This window comes from Myotis daubentonii, chromosome 6 (assembly GCF_963259705.1).
Source record: "Myotis daubentonii chromosome 6, mMyoDau2.1, whole genome shotgun sequence".
NCBI classification, from domain to species: domain Eukaryota; kingdom Metazoa; phylum Chordata; class Mammalia; order Chiroptera; family Vespertilionidae; genus Myotis; species Myotis daubentonii.
In genome coordinates, this window is record NC_081845.1 from 8,532,256 (window position 1) to 8,553,382 (window position 21,127).

The following is a 21,127-nucleotide window of genomic DNA, read 5'->3' on the forward strand; positions in this document are numbered from 1 at the left end:
AGCCAAAGGGTCCATGGAACAGAATTGGAAGGCAGAAGCACACTCACATCTACACAGATACTTGGCTTATGTCAAAAATTAGACTGCAAAGCACTGAGTAAAAAATCATTTTTAATAAATAATGCAGGGTTAGTTGGCTATCCAGATAAAAAATTGTTGACCCCCCTACCTACATTGGACACAAAAATAAGTTCAGGTGGATTGTAGATCTAAATGTGAAGGGAAAATAAAACGTTTTCCAACAGTGCTTCTCAAACTATCTGTAATAAATAACCTTTAAAAAATTTTATTTAAACTTTCTAGCCCATCACAAACCATTATCTTTGTAACTAAAATAAAATAAAATAAAATAAAATAAAATAAAATAAAATAAAATAAAATACTTCTCGGATATCAGGTCAATGTCAGGTTGCTATAAAGTTTCCTAACATTTACCTATTTTATCGTCACCTGGTCATGAACTGGAGTCAAACATTTTGCAGACTAATGCCATTTTTTTTCAACCACACTTTGAATAGCATTCTTCTAGAAGAAACATGTGAGAATATGTTCATGACCGTGAGGTAGGCAAAGATCACTTAAATAGGACACCAAAAACCCTAACATTTTGTTGTTGTTGTTAATCCTCTCCTGAGGATATTTTTCCATCGATTTTTAGAGACAGTGGAAGAGAGAGGGAAAGACAGAGAGAAACATCAATGTGAGAGAAACACATTGATTGGTTGCCTCCTGCACAAGCACTGATCAGGGCATGGGCCGGGGAGGAGCCTGCAACTGAGGTACGTGTCCTTGATCAGACTCGAACCCGGGACCCTTTGGTCCGCAAGCCGACACTCTACCCACTGAGCCAAACCAGCAAGGGCACCTAACTTTTTTAATAGAGGAAAATGCTGGTACATGAAACTACCAAAAGGGACCATTAAGCAAGTGTTTTCCCATTAAGGGACACCCAGATTACAGAATGGGGGCGGATATTTGCAATACGCAGAACCAAAAGAGACACAGACACTCTTATCTGGAGGAAACAAACAACCCACACCTCCGCAAGAAAAGGGCAGGATCCACTAGAAAATGGGCACGAGGTTTTTAGCACGCGGTCACCAAAGAGGATGTTCAGGTGGCCACAAACATAGGAAAAGCATTCGATCTCATTAGTCATCAGGGAGATGCAGATTAAAGGACAATGAGATCACCTCTATGAACCCACTAGAAAGGCTGACATGGAAAAGATCACAAACCACGTGACTGTGGAATACGCTACAGCGATGAAGATGATCAGCTCTTTCTACATGAGGCAGCACAAGAGACTTTCACAGTCCCAACAGGGAGTGGAAGAAGCCAGACACGAAGCAGTACATCAGGGGTGATTCCACTATCCAGAGCCCACACAGGCAAAGATAACCTGGACGTTTACCAGCCAACACCCTGGCTGGCGATCCTTGGGAAGGAGGGAGAGACTGACAGGGATCAGGGCCAGGGGGCGTATAGTCCTGGGCGTGTTCTTCTTCTTGATCAGGGGGGTGGGAGCATGGGTGTGTGCAGTTGGTGAGACTTCACAGAGCTGTGCATTTAGTGTGTGCACTTCCTAGGTGTATCTACGAATGTCAGTGTCATCGCTAAAAATCCAGTTAAACCTGATGACACTTGATATTAGGGAAAGAGAAGTTCTACTTATTTGTTTTGTTAATATTTGTTGAGAGCCTACAGGAGAAGGCACCGTGCTCACAGGGAAGCCTGCAGTCCTGTGAAGAGATGGGGATTAGGCACCTGGGGGACACTGGGAACTATGAAACACTGGCGAATACAAAGCCCCTTCTGCAGTAAGGCCTGTTTTCTAACACACATTTAAATCCCAAGTAAGACTCCCTCCTGCCATGATTACAGCTACACAGCAAGTCATAAAGCATGAAAAATGGAAAATAAAAACCATGTATAGTTATGATTGACGTTAATCGGGAAAACAGGGTGCTTGCTACTTTACAAAAATTGCTGAGCATGGATGGACCTGGAGAGCATTATGCTAAGTGAAATAATCAGAGGAAGACAAATACCATATGGTTTCACTTATATGTGGAATCTAATGATCTAATGGACAAAATAAAATAACAAAATAGAAACAGACTCATAGATACAGAGAACATACTGACAGCTGTCAGAGGGGAAACCATTGGGGGGCTAGGTGAAAAAGTTGAAGGGATTAAGCAAAAAACAGCCCTAGCTGGTTTGGCTCAGTGGATAGAGTGTCAGCCTGTGGACTAAAGAGTCCCAGGTTCGATTCCAGTCAAGGGCACATGCTGGGGTTGCAGGCTCGATCCCCAGTTGGGGGGGGGGGGGGGACGGGGCGTACAGGAGGCAGCTGATCAATGATTCTCATCATTGATGTTTCCATCTCTCTCCCTCTCCCTCTCTGAAATCAATAAAAATATATTTCAAAAACAAAAAAATAAAGAAAACCTCATAGACAACAGTATGGTGATTATCAGAGGGAAAGGGAGGATCAGAGCGTGGGTAGGAGAGGGTAAAGGGAGCATAAAGGTGGCAGAAAGAGACTTGACTTGGGGTGGTGAACACATAATACAGTATACAGATGACATATTATAGAATTGTACCCCTAAAACCTATATAATCTTATTAACCAATGTCACCCCAATAAATTCAATAAGTAAATAAGTAAATAGATTGCCAAGGGTTCTGGAGTCATTAATATGAAGGCAAGAATATAGGAGCTGGGAGAGAGTGTAGTACAATACAAAAGGCAGGCAGGGGTAAGGCGAGACAAGTACGTGGGAATGAGCTTGGATTTTACTTTACAGATGATAAGCCACTAAGTATCTTAAAGCAGGTGAGTGAGAGGGTCTGATTTACCTTTTTAAAAGCTCGCTCTAATCACTTGGTGAAGAGGGGATTGGAGAGACGAGAATGTGATCAGGTAGCCCCAACACTAGGCTCTGACTGAGGGTGGAGGATAGGAGATACACAGACACACAAGTAAGCATTTGGATTTGGTGTGGGATTAGACTGAGCCAGTGAAGTAGAGAAAGTGTGAGGAATGGCCCCTGGGTCTGGAGGTGGAGCTATGGCCAGAAGGGCGGCTCCTTTACTGAGGTGGAGAAGGAAGGGGAGGAGGCAGGCTCCACACATCATAGGATGGAGATACCCATGAAATGTGTAAGTTGAATATACGAGCCTGTTGTTAGGATGGATGTCTGGGTTAGGGATCCACCTTTGGAGGCGTTCAGCCTTGGAAACCATTGAAAGCCTTGGGAATGGCCCTCACCTGGGACAGATACAGAGCGAGGAAAGAGGGGCTGGAAATCAGCCCTGTGAAATGGCAAATGTTAGCTTGGGAAGCGAAGGAGAAAAATGAGAGGGTGATGACATGCAAACAGGTGACAGATTGCTCCCATCTTATATAATGTGAGTTTGGGATTAAAACACATGGCTGTCTCAAACCTGGGGAACTTGGGAGTGGGAATGGGAAAAATCGTGTGGAGGAAGAAAGTGATGAATTTTATACTCAACATGGAATTGTAGATGCAAGCATGAATTGAGCATGCCCCGCCCCCTAGATCAGTGATGGCGAACCTTTTGAGCTCGGCGTGTCAGTATTTTGAAAAACCCTAACTTAACTCTGGTGCCGTGTCACATATAGAAATTTTTTGATATTTGCAACCATAGTAAAACAAAGACATATTTTTGATATTTATTTTATATATTTAAATGCCATTTAACAAAGAAAAATCAACCAAAAAAATGAGTTTGTGTGTCACCTCTGACACGCGTGTCATAGGTTAGCCATCACTGCCCTAGATTATAAATGAGACTATTGAAAACCAGAAAGATTCATGAACTTGTTCAAATTCATTTAATTTAATGACACACATGGTTTTGAAATCAGAACTTTTCTGACAGGTCGTCTGGGACTTTCATGTTGGAACTTGTGTTCGTAGGCCCCCTATCTGCTGGTTAAATGGCCTTGAGTGAACTATATCCACTCATCTCAACTGATGGGAGACTGAGCTGGTGACAGGATTTCTCAGTCCCCAGAAATCCGGACTTGAGTGTGATTCCCGTCTTTCCCGCAGGCACTGATGGATGAGATCCTCATGCTCCAAGATGAAATCAGCGAGCTGCAGGCATCCCTCGCAAAAGAACTGGTGTCTGAGTCCCCGGAGTCTGACCCCGCAGAGCAACTGGCCTTGCAGTCCACGCTCACCGTCTTGGCAGAGCGCATGTCCACCATCAAGATGAAGGCGTCAGGGAAACGACAGCTTTTGGAGGTAACATAACTTGGAAGCCCCACATGTCCTTGTCCCTTAGAGTTGTGTTGACAAATGTCTGGCTTACTTTGTGACGTACAGTTTTTCTTTTTAAAAAAATATATATTTCTATTTATTTCAGAGAGGACAGAAGAGGGAGAGAGAGAGAGAATCATTGATTGGCTGCCTCCTGCATGTCCCCTACTGGGAATCGGGCCGAAACCCTGACTGGGAATAAAACCGTGATCTCCTGGTTCATAGGTCAATGCTCAACCACTGAGCTACAGGGGTTGGGCTTGATGTACAGTTTCATTGTTCCTCACACATGAGGAGCTGGTACTATGTCTCAGGGAGGATCTCATGAATGGAGCACTGAGTCAGTGTGTAGCCAGAAATGCATCTTCTCACCCCTTTTGCCTCATTTCAGCATGAAAAGTTGAGAATGTAGAAAGCACATACTTGGTAGACATGGGCCTTATGAAGAATAATTATGGAAGGTTTGCACAGTGGTTTGCTATCCTATTTAATAAAAGCCTAATATGCAAATCGACCAAACGGTGGAATGACCAGCGGAACAACCAGGGGAAGGACTGGTTGCTATGATGAGCACTGACCACCAGGGGGCAGATGCTCAATGCAGGAGCTGCCCCCAACCCACAGGCCCCAGGCCAGCCAAGGCGGGTGCCAGTGGGGGGCCCCCAATCGCCCCTCCGGTTGCCTCACAGATCAGCCATGATCACCAGCCAGGCCTAGGGACCCTACCTGTGCACTAATTTTGTGCACTGGGCCTCTAGGGTTTAAATAAGAGCATGTTATGAATACTATTACTAATGCTATGAAGAATAAATCTTTAGTCAGTGTTAGCCAATTCAAGCACACTGATTCATGAAAGTTTATTTTTGCTTTATTCTCTCTCATCATTTCTGGCCCTAAATATATAGGACATTAGACCTGAGACTCCACAAAATCCTTTAGAGCAGCGGTTCCAACCTGTGGGTAGCAACCCCTTTGGCGATTGAATGACCCTTTCACAGGGGTCACCTACGACCATCGGAAAACACATATAATTACATATTGTTTTTGTGTTTAATCACTATGCTTTAATTATGTTTAATCTTTAACAATGAAATTGGGGGTCACCACAACATGAGGAACTGTATTAAAGGGTCACGGCGTTAGGAAGGTTGAGAACCACTGCTCTAGAGTATCTGGCTCCTTGTACCTCTGGGATATAATCAGTTCTCAATACATATCTTATTACATGAACTTAATATTATTTTATTTGGCTGATGATTATACTATTATTCAATTAAACATGGCCCTATTGTTGGGTGTGTAGGCTCCTTCTAGTTTTACCTGTTATAAGATTAGTCAGATAATATATTCATGTACTTCTTGTTCGGAATAAATTTAAAATCAATGTGTCTGCTTTATTTATAGCTTATGTTAAACTATTTTTCATGTAATTTAAAAATAATGTTATTTGTAAAGTAATTTTAAAATAAGGTATTTAGGGTACCTTATTTTAAGAATTAGCTTTTTAATGTATTAATATTATCCCCAGTCATTCTATGAAACATTTGTGGAGTTTCAAAATTAAAATTGATTGGCTTGGTGTATTTTTTTAATATGAATTATTTGCCATCATTGAAAACAACCACACAGAGATCTAACAATAACAACAACAAAAAGAATTTCTTCTTTCATTCAAGAAACTAGTAACACTGGGCCACTTCTTCTTGCAGGGAATCAATTGCCTGAAATTCATGATGCTTTCTTTCTAGGTGGACCATATGTTCTTCAGTTTGTCACAGTCCCCACTGCTCCCTACAGTTTCCCCACATTGGGGTCATGTACCTATTTCCAACCCACCATTTTATGCCATTGTTTTGTTCTAATCCTTGATCAATTTTCATCATTCACGTTATCTACCTGGTCCTGTATTATGTAAGAATACTTAAACTCTAGCTGTACATTAGAATCAAAGGGAAAGATTTTTAAAAATATGAATCTTGAGACTCACCTCCAGAAATTCTGATTTATTGCTCTGGTATGTGGCCAAGGATAGTTTTTTGTGTATGTTTTGTTTTGTTTTTGTCTTGCTTTTGAAGTTTCACAGTTGATTCTGGTGTGCAGCCAGAGATGAGATCATTGTTCTTGTGTTGAATCCTAATGATTTTACCTTCGGGCGATCTATGTGAACTTCTGCTTAATTCATTAGGAGAAGTTAAATGATCAGCTGGAGGAACAGAGGCAGGAACAGGCCCTGCAGAGGTACCGCTCTGAAGTCGACAAGCTGGACCACTGGCTCTTAAGCACTAAGGCCACTCTGGACGTCGCGCTGGGCACCTCCACGGAGCCCATGGACATGGAGGCCCAGCTGGTGGACTGCCAGGTACGGAAATGATCTTGAAGGAACATGTCAACATCACAAAGCATATTTTCAGATGCGAAAACATAATGGTAAAAAGGCTTGATACGGATATACGATTTTTTTCCAAGCCATATACTTCACATATTTAGAGAGCAGGCAAACAATACCTTATAAAAGCTTAAATGAAATTCAGACTTCAACTCAGTCTTTTGAAAAATTTTACCAGTAAGTTCCCAATTTTAGAAAATCTTCAACTTCCTAAAGGAAATTGTTAAAAGATCATAGATACCAAAACACTTAGAGTGCCTGTATTTGGTGCTAATAAGACTTTCAGAGCCAATGAGAAGAATTGGTGTCAGTGCATCAGACTGTGGATGAATACAGTAGGAGGTGTCCCTAGGTGCTCTGTTGCAATGTTTGTTCTAATTCTGATATTTAATTTTTACAAACTTGGTCAAACTGTCAGTTTGAGGCAGACAGACTGAACACAAAAAGGTGCCTTTTGGAGCAGAGAATATCCTTTCTCTGATGTGAGGTTCCTAGGAATTAAGGTAGATGCAATGACATTAAGGTTTTCATTATATTATTACTAGAGGCCTGATGCACAAAATTCGTGCAAGGGGCTCGGCCCTCGCAGCCGCAGTGGCTTGCCTCGGCCCTTGCAGCCCCGGCTTCATCTGGAAGGTCATCTGGAAGGACATCCGGAATGACACCTGGAAGGTCGTTCAGCTGTTTGGCCTAATTAGCATATTACGCTTTTATTATTATAGATTGTCTTACCTCTATGTCATGAAAAATTTCAAGCACACACGTAAGTATAGAGAATAGATAATGAACTCCCTGTGCCAATCATTGAATTTCCAAGATTATCCACATACTGTACTTCACACATGGGTGACGTATGTTTTAAAAGCTCTTTCATTTAACTAACTAGCAAGTTTCTAGAAAATCCTACCTAATCTGCACGGTTAAATATCAGTAGGCATGACTTCGTATTTATCCTGTTTGACATCAGAGGAAATATACAAAAGGTGGGGAATGATACATACTTATGTACAAACCGTTCATTGATGAACATTGTCTTTTTTTAAAAATAGGTAGTATTCCATTTTGGCCATTCCTTTTATGATTTGATATTTATTGTAGTATTGACTATTATAATTAGAATTTTTTAATTCCTTGGGCAATTTACCTGTGTGTATTGAAGGGATTGTTCTTCTCTGCTTTGATGCTAAACAATAGAGAGCTACATGCCAGTGTTTTCTATTCTTTAGACCATCTTTTTTTAAAGTTTCTTTCTGAAGAGACATCTATTTTTAGCATTTCCTTTTAGCATTTGAAATTGCCACATGCACTTCAAAATATGTTTGTCATTACTCCCTCCACTCCCTTCGGATACCTCTATTTTTTATCATTATACATAAAGTCCATAATTCCAATAATATATTTCAGGACTTTTTACAAAGTACTAAAATCATCTTTTAGCAATATTTTTAGAATCTAGAAGCATATGGAATTACACAAATATATAACACTTCCTTAGTCAATTTAAATCTAGTATTTGAGCCAGGTGTATAATTACAGTGGGGGGCTATTACACAGAATTGGGGCCACATTGTGACGTTTGGGGTCTGGGCACTTTGCTTCCATGGGTCCCTTCTATAAAAATGGTCTTTTTCTCCTCATCTTGTTGCCTATCTAAAGTGGGCTTCCCATGTGCTGTTTTTCGGATTCAATGAAATTCAGTGATTGGCACAGGGAGTTCCTTATAATAATATTTTTATTATATAATATCTAATCTTAAATAAGAGAAAAACATAGAAGCTCAAGGTATTTTTAAAAATCTGTATATACTGTTCAAGGCTGTAGGAAACCTAGGGGAAAAAACCCTGAAGACGTATTCTTTGGATGAAAGACGTAAGGAAGTGTTGCCTCTCGCTGCGGGAAATGGTCTCTGTAGAGGCCGGCAGGGTGTGTGAGTTTCACCCTTATCTCTGTGCTCCCAGAACATGCTGGTGGAAATAGAGCAGAAGGTGGCGGCCCTGTCGGAGCTCTCTGTCCACAATGACAACCTGCTGCTGGAGGGCAAGGCCCACACGAAGGACGAGGCCGAGCAGCTGGCCGTGAAGCTGAGAACCCTCAAGGGGAGTCTCCTGGAGCTTCAGAGAGCCCTGCACGACAAGCAGCTGAACATCCAGGTGAGGCTCCAGCCCCGACAGCGAGGCGATGCTGCAAGGACCGCCGGATCCCTGTGCCTTGCTGGCATGCCTTTTCTGAGCCCATCCATATAAAGCAGCGGTTCTCAACCTGTGGGTCGCGACCATCGGAAAACACATATAGCATATCAGTTATGTACATTACGATTCATAACAGTAACAACATGACAGTTATGAAGTAGCAACGAAAATAATTTTATGGTTGGGGGTCACCACGACATGAGGAACTGTATTAAAGGGTCGCGGCATCAGGAAGGTTGAGAACCACGGAAGGGAAAGGTGGGGAATGATACATACTTATGTACCTACCTGCATTACACAAACTTTGGCATAGATTTTCAAATAGGTTTTATAAGGACTGTTTGAATCTGTAGACCTGAAGGTTGCAGTGCAGGAAAAGAAAGAAATAGCAAAATCTAGCAAAGACACAATTTAAAAAAATGTAAACGTGGTTCATAAATCAAGGTATCCTATAACATTTTCACATTTTTCTTTTATGCCTCCTACATTCTGCTTTCCAGATATACCTAGACTTTTATTTAGGACCCACAACTTTAGGCTTGTCATGTATTCCAGGTGAATTGAACGTTTTTACTATCATGTAGTGACCTTAACATTCCTTTATAGTGATTTTTGTTTTATATTACTAGAGCTTTTGGTAGGTAATATTTGCCTAGTTTATATTTTAACTTTCCTTTGATTTTACCTTTTCTGTGTTCTTATGTTGTAGATTCGCTTCTTGTAAAGAACATTTAGCTATATTTTGTTGGTTTGAAATATTTAATCAGAAAAATCCATTATTTTTAAAGGGTAGTTTAGTCCATTTTTATTTATTGTGATTACTGATATGTTTAAACTTATATCACCCAACTTTCTATTTTCTATTTTTTCTGCTCTATTATTTTTATCCCTTTTAACCTTTGTTTTAACTGTCTGAGAGCTTTCCTTTGCTTTTTTGCCCTCTACTTTTTACCACGCATATCTAATAAATTCCAAGTTTATATCTTAATCTCTCTCCAGATCCATATAAGAGAACCCTAAAACACTTTTACTCAGATTTCTCCCCAGGCAACTTTCATACTGTTATTGTCCGCAATCACAGACAATTGAATAGGTAGGAAAATTGTTATTGATTGGATAAAGGAAAAGCAATTAGCTGGTGATAGCATTCTCAAGGCAGTGATATCTGAAAAATTCCTTCAAGGCTAGTAGGGAGTGGTTCAATAAATTTAAGAAAATAAGTGTTTATTTATATATTAAACAGTACATTAGACAGGTATAAAAGAAAGGTTGAATCAGAATCATTTCGGGGTCTGAAATGGATTGATTCAATTTATATTATTTCTAATGGGGAAAAATGATTCCGTTTTCGAACAAATCGCTTCTCGAACAGCCTCTTGGAATGAATTAAGTTCGAGAAACGAGGTTCCACTGTAACTCAGGGGAGGAAAACCTGATGAAAAAGAAGTGCGATTGCAAGAACCAACTTGTGTAGGAGGGAGAGGACAGGATCCAGTATCAGAGGGAAGGGGACACCCATACCTGAGTGCAGGTGCTGGCCGGGGACGGGCCATAAAAGTCATGGTGGGAATTCAATGGCCATTCACTGTGATTGCTCCTTTTCTCAGTGTAATGATTTTTTCAGACTAACCTACCTATCTTCAGTTCTCTGTTAATGGCATGATTATATGATTGAAAACATCAAACCTAATCATTAGAAAACTATTAGAAGCAATGGTTTCTTCTCTGGGATAGCTCATTTATGAAGCTCCAGCTGGGCCCTGACCCCTGAGGCAGGCAGGAATGGAAGGGACAGCGGATTGGTCCATGGGCGAATCGGGATTAAAGGAGCACACATCCCAGGGCCTCGGGGCTGGGGAGGGAATGTGAACTCTCCAGCCAGGACCTTGGCAAGCATCTGAGGAGCAGCTGTCGGCTCCAGCTCTCAGCACACAGGAACTTACAGTCAGCATTGCTAGGTCTTCCCGAGAAAGGAAATGAGGATTTATATCTAAAATCTTCCAATTCGAAAAACTTAATTCTAAAATTTAAAAATAATGTGTGTGCCAAATAAAGCATATCCAGGTGGCAGAGGTGGTTCTGCTGTTCTAACGTCCCCCCTCAGCTTGGTCCCACCAGGTATTCACCAGAGACCTGGGCGAGATCCTTGAACTTCCCTTTCTTACAGATCAGTTTTCTCATCTGTAAAATGGGGATAATAATATTTAACTTTAAAATATCCTGAGGATATTATGTTAAGGCAGGTCATATTCATACTAGGCACTCAAATCACAGTGATTATAATAATGAATAACAATAGTTAACAGTCTGCAAAACGCATTCTTTGTGAGGAAAGGCCCTCCTGAGTGCTCGAAGGCTAGACTAGTCTGGGCTGGGCTGCGCGTGCCGCATTGAGTCATGGCCTGATGCAGCCTGCAGGTGTAAGCTATCCTGGGGATACTGTTGTGCAAACTACTTGACTGTCTTGAAATTAGTCATTGTTCATTTTTAAAATACTTATACATTTTACCATCTTTCATCTAATGAGTTTCCAGCATGTAAGATTTTGATGGCTTGTTTTTTAAAAAATAATTAGACCTTTTTGAAGAGATTATTTTTCCAGTTGTAGGACTAAAAAAAGCGCTGTGTGTATTATTGTTGCCATGAAGAGGATTGTTCCCCTTCGTGTAGAAAGTTCAGAATTGATTTGAGATTCACTAAGGGCTGTTGGCGGAAAGACATCTTCCGTCGAATGTAGATGTTAGTGAAGTTGGACCCTTCAGTTGGGTTTGGCGAGAGTCAGGAGGACTGGGACAGCTTCCTAACTCACCTGGGGCCTTAAGCACCTCATTTCTCAGAGCTACGTATTTATAAAGTGGCCATCTCTGGTAAGGCCATTCTCTCGAACTAGTTGGACTTCTGTTTGTATCAATGAATAACCAACCTCTTTAGCTCCCCCTCCCCCATGGGTTCTTTCTCTGTGTGAAGGGACACAGACTTACTGGCATATGATAATAGCTCCTGAATTACGTGATCTTTTCTTTTACAAGAAGCTTAGGTCATTTCACACGCTATTATCCCCCCAGGGAGCAGTGAGTTAGCCCTATATAAATAATTAAATGCTTTATAAAGAAATGTTTTATTTAATGTTTAGCATTCTCCAGTCCTCGCTAATCTTCCAAGGAATGTTCCTGGCAAAAGCAGTTACTGTTCTAGTATTTCCAAAATAAACAGCTAGGTAGCTCCGCCCACGGGGGACTCTGGGGACCGAAGTCATTTACTTCCTAGTCCCTAGCTAAGAGGGAAAACTGCTACCAGACCCCAGAGATGGTGACTGCTGTTACCTTATCCCTTCTGTCCCTGCCTTCTCATCCCAGGAATGAAATCCCAGGGGAAGGAATGCAATCCCAGCCGGATTCTCCATCCTTTCTTTTGCTTCCTGTGGTCCAAGGGTTATGTTTCAAAATGACTAAATCGGTCAGAGAAAAACTAACTGGAAAACCAACCTAACCACCTAGAAAATACAGATGAGGCATCCGCCCCTCAGGTTGCCTAGTTCCCTTTTCTCTAAAGCTGTGGCTTCAGTTCATCAGATATGACTGGCTGTCTAGCCGGTCTTACAGTCTGAACGTGTGTGTGTGTGTGTGTGTGTGTGTGTGTGTGTGTGCTTGGGCAGTGACGGCACTGTCCTTAGACCCGACGTTGCTGCTGTCCTTTTTCTAGGCGCACATTTGGCACGAGGGCTTTGAAAGGACAGCTCTCAGTCGGACAGGCCTGACCTGTGTTAGAAGGATGGGGTGGGGAACGGAGACGTTATCATGTGCGTCTTCAGCTCTGAATACGAACTTTTCTAAGAGCAGAGCAGGGGGCGGTGACAGGACCCCACCCAAGAGAGACAGCAGGTCATGGCCTTGACCTCTGTTTGTGGCTCTGATTGGGGACAGCGGTCAGCCTCCTACACTGACTCCTTTGGGGTCGTCCTCTCTGGGTCCCTGTTGACCTGCTGCCTCATCCTTGCCGGGAGGTCCCGGGTCTCTCAGAGCTAATTCTGGGTCAGTGGTGTGTTCTCAGATGGAGAGCATCTGCTTCATGTGGAAATGCCTGGGCGTTAGTCCTGGAGGAGTGTCCGTTCAGCCCACACCCCCACCTTCAGGAAGCTCACAGTTTTTCTGTGGGAGGCTTTCCTGCAGGAGTGGGAATATTCTCAGCGGGGTGTCACTGAGCACGCATTCCGAAGGCCCTGCAACGTGGAGATGGCGTATTTTAGAGCGGTGGCCTTGTTCTGTCTGCACCACATTCTCTGGCTGTGCAGCTGGACCATCTTAAAGGAAAGTGCTGTGAGCTCAGGTGGCTCGGAATCTGGGAAGAGATTATGGGTAACATTCCCTGTAGGTTTCACTGTTTCCTTGTTTCCTTCAGTTTATTTCACTTCAGGCACTGATAGCAACTTTGATAATGGGATTTTAATGAATAGAAGGATAAAGACACCGCCTATTTCCCTGTCATAGTGTCTATGTAAGAAACGTCCAAATATGCAGAGAATTTTTATGAGTTTATTTGAGCCAAACTGACAACATATAGGGGGAGCAAGATCTCAAAAGCTCAGGAGAATAAGCTTTGTTTATGCGTTTGAAATGAAGGAGGGGAAAGAAGAAAGATGACCTGGAGGTGGGAAAAGCAAGGCGGGGACTGGGTTACAGGATAGTGAACAGATTATGTGCTCTCTCGAGGGGGCAGGGATTGGTCCACAGGTGTGTTAACCTAAATGCGCAGAGACAATGGCAGGGCTTGCCTAAGGCAAAGGTATGCCTGGGGAGTGGCTTCCCACCCTGAATGGCCCAGGTAGGAATTTATGATCAAAACACCCTGTGAGGTAACTTTCCAGAATCCCTTTTCCCCCATTCACAATAGTGAAATTCTGAAAATAAGAGGAGCTAAGTGGCTTTGTGGGCACTCAGGCGGATGAGCCGGCTTGGTGGCTGGATCCCATTCTGTGACCAAAGTCAGCAAAGAACCAAAGGACAGCAGCGGCTGCTCAGGACTAGACAGCAGGCCCACTCCTCTATGAAATGACCTATAAAGTCTCTGCCCTCCCCGCCCCCACCCTGCTCCAAACACACTGGGCCCTTCACTGCGCTACTCTCTCTGAGATGCCAAGCCTCTTCCTTCCCCTGCCTGTGCTCTGCTGGTCCCAGGGCCTGCCGGGCCCTCCCCCTGCCTTTGCCATGGTTCTGGCTCCGTGTAACTGTCTCTGAGGATGCCTGCGCGGAGCAGCCTCGGAAACCTTTCCCCTTCGCTCTGTCCATCATCTGCTTTCCTGTCCTCTGTAGCTCTTACCTTCTCTTGCTTGCTTATTGTTTGTCTCCCCAGTAGGCCCCTGTCTGGCTCCTTCTTGAAAAAAAATATCCCCAATGCCTGGAACAGTGGTTGACACACAGTAGGTACTTAGGAAGTACTTAGTGAATGAGCTATATTCAAATTGTGCAATTTATCCTCTGACATATACTCATAGGTGAGTAGAAAAATCTCTCAGTAGGAATGAATCCCATTCTGATATGAGTGCGTTAGGGCCTTGCAAATCCCGTCAGAACAAGCAAGCAGGAAGGATACATTCCTACCAGATAATACAGAATTACGTTAGTTTTTCTCCTTATTTATTTATTTATTTTTAATTTTTTTAATATATATTTTTATTGATTTCAGAGGGAAAGGGAGAGGAAGAGAGAGATAGAAACATCAATGATGAGAGAGAATCATTGATCGGCTGCCTCCTGCATGTCCCCCACGGGGTATTGAGCCCACAACCTGGGCATGTGCCCTTGACCAGAATCGAACCTGGGACCTTTCAGTCTGCAGCCCACTGAACCAAACCAGCTAGGGCTGAATCTCTCCTTCGTCGAAGCCAGTGGTGGCGGCGAATGGCAGTGGGGTCTGGTCCTGGTGGTGTGAGTAGAGGAAATGAGATCTAGAATTACTATGTTCTTCTGGAAAATATTGTGGAATAATGTCTGGTGACCACATCAGTCAGCTAAAAAGTCCAGCTTCTAAATAGGCAGTATTGCCCTCAAATATGTCTGAGTATAATCGTCTGTTTATTGTTCTTCCTCCTACAAATGCCATAAGTTTGATGGGTTTTGTGTTACCATTGTTTTATTTTTATTGATTTCAGAGTGGAAGGGAGAAAGAGATGGAAACATCAATGATGAGAGAGAATCATTGATTGGCTGCCTCTTTCACGCCCCACACTGGGGATCGAGCCCACAACCCAGGCATGTGCCCTTGGCCAGAATTGAACCTGGGGCCCTTCAGTCCGCAGGCTGGCACTCTTTCCAATGAGCCAAACCAGCTAGGGCCATTTTTAAAAAAATATGATTTCCCATCTAAATGGTATTATTGAGACCACACTGAAGCAGCTGCCACTCCGCCCTGGTCAGGGTTTTCCTGTGTGTGGATGACTCTTGATTTCTGTCTCATTAAAACAGGGAGCAGCGCAAGAGAAGGAGGATAGCGATGGTGACCCAGCTGCCACCCAGAGGCCCGGTGTCCAGGACTGGCTGGCCCAAGCTCGCTCCACATGGGCCCTCCAGCGACAGAGCAGTCTCCAGCAACAAAAAGTAAAGCATTTCCTAACCTCTCCCTAGCCTGCAAGTGTGCCAACACTCCCCAGAGAGAAACGCTTACAGCGGTTCTCAACCTGTGGGTCGCGACCCCTTTGGCGGTCGAAGGACCCTTTCACAGGGGTCGCCTAAGACCCTCCTGCATATCAGATATTTACATGACGATTCATAACAGTAGCAACATTACAGGTATGAAGTAGCAATGGAAATAATTTTATGGTTGGGTCACAACATGAGGAGCTGTATTTAAAGGGCCAGAAGGTTGAGAACCACTGGCTTAGAAGAACAAGTTTCTTGTGTTCTAAAGACAGAATGCGCCTTTGTCTGCTCTTCGCAGAGCCCCGGCTAAATGGTTCAGCATATTTCCTCGTGGCCACGGGAATGCTTGGCCATTTTTCTGTGGTTTTGTTTGTTTATTTGTTTTCTTATTTTCTATTTTTGTGCTTGGTCATTTTAAAGTCTATTCTTTTAAGAAAAGCTTTACAAATAATGTAACAATGAAAATCTGCCTTATCGAGATTATCTGCTCTATTTTCAGACTTGCCCCAATTTCAGGCTATTTTATATAATAAAAACCTCAGGAAGGCCTCTGAGAATTGGTGAAAGTCTGAGTTACATACTTTTTAAATAAATGTAATTTATTTTCTACTTTCAAGTAGATACCATTACAAAGTTGGATTGCAAATTATTGCCTAGTAAAAATAATGAGCTTTGATGAATAAGAATGATTCCTCATTGATACCTTAACTTTATGAATCGGGCATATTAAATTATTTTTTCAAAGAGCAAAGGCATTTATCACTAAATATGAAAAAGTAAAACTGAATTCACTGATAAACAAACTTATCAAGTAAGCGGGGAATTAAAGAACAGCTGCTCTCAAGGACGGGTCTCAGCTGGGAAAAAGGCAGTATTCATTTTGAAAATTGAAAGTTCATGTTGTACCACTTGAGGGCACCATTGCCCAGCAAAATGTTAATTTTCCATTGATTTTTTTTTTTCCCCCTCCAAGATTTTTCAGGTCTGTTTTATCAAAGCCATGACTGCTGTAGAGTAGTTTGGAGAGATGTGTGAGCCTTTCCCTCCACCACACCTTTTATGCAACGTGCAAACTTAAACATGTATGCACGCGTTCTCTGAGGCTGTTGTAGACATAGAACCATGATTGTAGATGATGCTCATGAAATCACAAGCTGTGTTTGTTTGTTCTTTTCCTGGAGCAGGAGTTGGAGCAGGAGTTAGCAGAGCAGAAGAGCCTTCTCCGGTCAGTAGCCAGCCGTGGAGAGGAAATCCTCACCCAGCACTCAGCGGCAGAGACCTCTGGTGGTGCTGGGTAGGTTTCCACACGCTTTCTATTCTGGTCACTGATTCCATAACATCTGAAGAAATGCAAGCATCTCAATCAAACTTTTATTTTAAGCACCTGCAAAAATTTAATCATTTTTTTCTCTTTAGGATTTATAGTTTACTTGCATTTTGAATATTTTATTGTGCGGCATGAGTACAGCTAGGGAGTGTGAAGGCTAACTGATTTGTCTTCTTTCCAGTATGCTCAGCATATCTGTCCAGAGAAGATACATCAGTTTGTTTTTTAAAAATCAAATAGGGGGGAAAATAAAATAAACATTATAAAGTTATGTTTCTTTCTGAATATCTAGCTGCAAAACATTTTCCCTGTAAGAACCTATCTTCCCTCAGCCTCATTCTGCCTACGAAAGATGTTGCTTTTTCTCGAGGATCTGTTTCTATAATTGCTGCATGCAAGCTCACTGAGCTTTGTGTCCTGTTGTAGAGTGGAGAAGGAAAGTCTTATACACAGAAGAGTAAAGTATTAGAAGAAAAATGAAGGAAGTTGGACAATGTTCAAGTTGAAGACTTAAGTCTGAGGGTTGGGAAGGAAAGTAGAGAGGAATGATCCCTCTGTTTTGAGTGAGGTCTGGGTTTTATTCTCGTTCAACTGCTGTCACCATGGAAAAGTAACTCAGCTCTGAGGCCTGGTTTGCTCCTCTGTGGAATGAGAATAAGAAGGGACGATGCTTCGCAGAGGGGTTGTGAAAGCTGTGACTGTCACAAATCAAACCTGCATTTATTTATTTTTTTAAACTTTTTTTTTTATTGATTTCAGAGATGAAGGGAGAGAGAGAGAGATAAAAAACATCAATGATGAAAGAGAATCATTGATTGGCTGCCTCCTGCACACCCCACACTGGGGATCTAGCCCGCAACTCGGGCACGTGCCCTGACCGGGAATCGAACTGTGACCTCCTGGTTCCTAAGTGGACCCCCAAGCACTGAACCATGCCAGCTGGGCTAGGGTGCATTTATTTTTAATGTTTGTAAATTAGTTGCCGTTGAATATTATACTAGTTTCAGGTGTACAGCGTCTGGTGCAGGGATTTAAAAACTCAGCTCTGTGTCACCCTAAGAGCCAGTCATCCTCAGATGCACACTGCTGCCTGTCCTGAAGGATGGGGCGCAGGTGCCTTCCTCTCGTGTCCTGCACCCTAATCCACGTCCTGAAACCTGGCCTTGGACTCGGGGTAAAAACTCGCAGAGACCAAGTAGCATTTTTACGTTTTTTTAATTAATTTGTGGGCTATTTGTCAAAGAATACGAATCCATGTACTTTCTGATCCCCCAAAATACAATTATTTTTATCTTTAATGCTGAGCTATTTTCAACGTATTTTTAAATTATCACTGTGGCCCTGGTTGCATTATCCTATATTTGTTTATGGTTAGTCTCACATTTTTAAAAAATTTTAATTTTTTTTTTTTTTAAGTGTGAGCTAATAACCAAAGTACTCTGGTTCTAATTTTAGAGGCCACAGCTCGCGCACGCAATAAGTGATCACCTTTTTGCCCACATTGTAAACTTGGATTGTTTATTCTTCTAATAGTGAAAAACCTGCTGTGTCATCCCAGGAGTTGGGGGTGGAAGGAGAGCAGGCCCCTGCGGAAGGCCAGATGCGGGTGAAGTGGGAGAGCCTCCAGCAGGAAGTCAGTGCCAAGCAGAGGCTGCTGCGGGACGCCCTGGCGCAGGAACAAGAGCAAGTGGTACCGCACGTCCTCTCTTACGTACTCACTCTCGCAGAAGAGGCCCCGGTGGCTGAGACAGTGTAACTGTGCAGTCCTCTGTGTTTTCATTGCCCATGCAAAATAAGGCAGGGAGCAAATGATTCTTCCTACACGTTTCCTAACAAGCCCATTTCACATTTGCCCTAGCCATGACATGTTTATATGTGACAATTTGATTTCTAGGCACCACCTTTCCTCAGAGATAATCCATATCTGATTACTCATTAGCATAAATCATTACATTGTGTCTCCCCCTTTTGTACGACTTTGAAAATTAGGGATGTAAATTAGGGATGCATCTATGTCTAGGATAAAAGAAATTCCAAAAGTCTGGAACTAAACTGTCACCTTATTTTTCCTCGCTATTTCTAGTATTTAATAGTTTCATAAGACCTTAATGAGACACTGTTGCAGAGGTTCTCAACCTGTGGGTCACGACCCCTTTGGCGGTCGAACGACCCTTTCACAGGGGTCGCCTAAGACCCTCCTGCATATCAGATATTTACATGACGATTCATAACAGTAGCAACATGACAGTTATGAAGTAGCAATGAAAATAATTTTATGGTTGGGTCACAACATGAGGAACTGTATTTAAAGGGCCAGAAGGTTGAGAACCACAGCACTATTGGGACCTCGGTGGTTCTAAAAGGCAAGGGGAGCCAGTGGTCAGCTGGAGTTGCTCCTGTAACCCAGGTGCAGGCTGGTTTGCAAGATGGGTAGGTGCTGAGTGATGTTGGACTTGACCCCGTCAAGCAAGCCACACCCAATGGAACTGAAGATAGCAACAGAAGGTTCCAAAGAAATAGCTATTAGTTCGCTCCAAGCAGAAGCCAGAGAGTCAGAGGAATGGACACCTTGGAGAGCTAGTGAGTGAGGCTAGAACCCAGGCAAGCCTGCGGTGCTCACCACAGCTGTGGCCAGCAGGCTTTCGACAATGGAAACCAGTCCTGTGTCCTGGGCTAGCACTCACAGGGGCCGTTCCGCGGCAGTGGCATGAACGGAGTAAACTCTAGGCCTTCCCCTTGGATCTGAGGAACCTGGACACAGTGCTCTTATGTAAGCCACCCCTGTTTGTCTGCAGCTTTTCAGCAGGCCAAACCGGCTCCTGGCTGGCGTGCCCCTGTACAAAGGAGACGGGCCGGCCCACGATAAATCAGCAGTGACGTCCTTGCTCGATGGGTTGAACCAGGCCTTTGAGGAGGTGTCATCCCAGGTAAGGCTGCGCTCTGAGTTTGCTCATGGGTCTTGGTCTTCGTCAGGTTTCCCACCCCTGGGCATGAACTCTTGAGACCCAACCCTAGTGAATAGCTCTGAATGACCCTAAACTCCAAAGACTCATCCTGGTAATTTTCTTTGATTTCTCAAAACGCTGTAATGAATTCCTTCTTCCACTTCTTTTTTCCAGGGCGGAGGGACAAAGAGGCAGAACATTCACTTGGAGCAGAAGTTATATGATGGCGTCTCGGCGACCTCTACGTGGCTGGATGATGTTGAAGAACGTTTACTTTTTGCCACAGCCCTCACACCAGAAGACACCGAGACTTGCCTCTTCAACCAAGAGGTAAGTTTGCCAGCCTATGCCTGTGAGTATATGGCATTACACAGCACTTGACTTCCTAGGGGGTAAAGACCTGATTTGTATGTAGATTCCTGGGTCTAAACACTCAAATGGTCTTCTTTTTGATCAACCCTAGACTCTTGCCAAAGATATTAAGGAAATGTCTGAAGAGATGGATAAGAACAAGAACTTGTTTTCCCAAGCATTTCCGGAGAACAGTGATAACCGCGATGTGATTGAAGACACGTTGGGGTGTCTTTTGGGGAGGTTGTCCTTGTTAGACTCAGTAGTAAATCAACGATGTCATCAGATGAAGGAAAGACTTCAGCAAATACTAAATTTCCAGGTAAGACATTGCCAAGAGTTGTTGGCCCATCCTCCATGCAAAGAGCTATTAGTTCGCTCTAAGCAGAAGCCAGGGAGGGGGCCATAAACAGCATGTCTGACTGAGGTATGATATACCTAGACCTATTTTTTTCTTCAAATGAACAATGAGGAGCAAGAACATCACAGAAAAACTAGGGCAGTGGTTCTCAACCTTCCTAATGCCGCGACCCTTTAATACAGCTCCTCATGTTGTGGCGACCCCCAACCATAAAATTATTTACGTTGCTTAGTAACTGTAATTTTGCTACTGTTATGAATCGTAATGTAAATATCTGATATACAGGATGTATTTTCATTGATTGCGACCCACAGGTTGAGAACCGCCGAACTAGGGGCTTGAACTCGTATTAGAAAACTGACTTTTATTCTCCCAGAAATGGAACTTGAGAAAACCAGCTAACTACACTAAGGGCTGAATAGGAATTTAAACTCAACCAATAAAAGTCATATTTATGGCACAGTATAATTACAATTTCCAGTTGATAATAGTAGTGTTTAAAACATATAACCAAAACAACATGCAGGCAGGGCTGTAATACAGAGCGAAGCCCGGACCCAATACCCAGGCCCCTTGCAAGTGACTGTGGCCTAATTAGTTCCACCTGCGCTCAAACATATTGCATTACTTCCCAGTCC

The 21,127-nt window shown here is 42.9% G+C and overlaps 1 protein-coding gene across 3 annotated transcripts in view; it reads left to right on the top strand.

The window, feature by feature from the left end:
* SYNE1 (spectrin repeat containing nuclear envelope protein 1) overlaps positions 1 to 21,127 on the top strand; it is a 392,090-nt gene that overhangs the window by 264,598 nt on the left and 106,365 nt on the right. For 2 of the 3 annotated variants that reach the window (XM_059700015.1, XM_059700013.1), the window contains 9 exons: positions 4,086 to 4,280; positions 6,481 to 6,654; positions 8,640 to 8,831; positions 15,332 to 15,463; positions 16,690 to 16,799; positions 18,366 to 18,522; positions 19,628 to 19,759; positions 19,952 to 20,107; positions 20,241 to 20,450. In XM_059700015.1, the coding sequence (XP_059555998.1) occupies positions 4,086 to 4,280; positions 6,481 to 6,654; positions 8,640 to 8,831; positions 15,332 to 15,463; positions 16,690 to 16,799; positions 18,366 to 18,522; positions 19,628 to 19,759; positions 19,952 to 20,107; positions 20,241 to 20,450 (1,458 nt within the window). Of the gene's footprint in view, positions 1 to 4,085; positions 4,281 to 6,480; positions 6,655 to 8,639; positions 8,832 to 15,331; positions 15,464 to 16,689; positions 16,800 to 18,365; positions 18,523 to 19,627; positions 19,760 to 19,951; positions 20,108 to 20,240; positions 20,451 to 21,127 lie in introns of those variants that run through there. The other variant, XM_059700014.1, reaches the window with a different exon arrangement.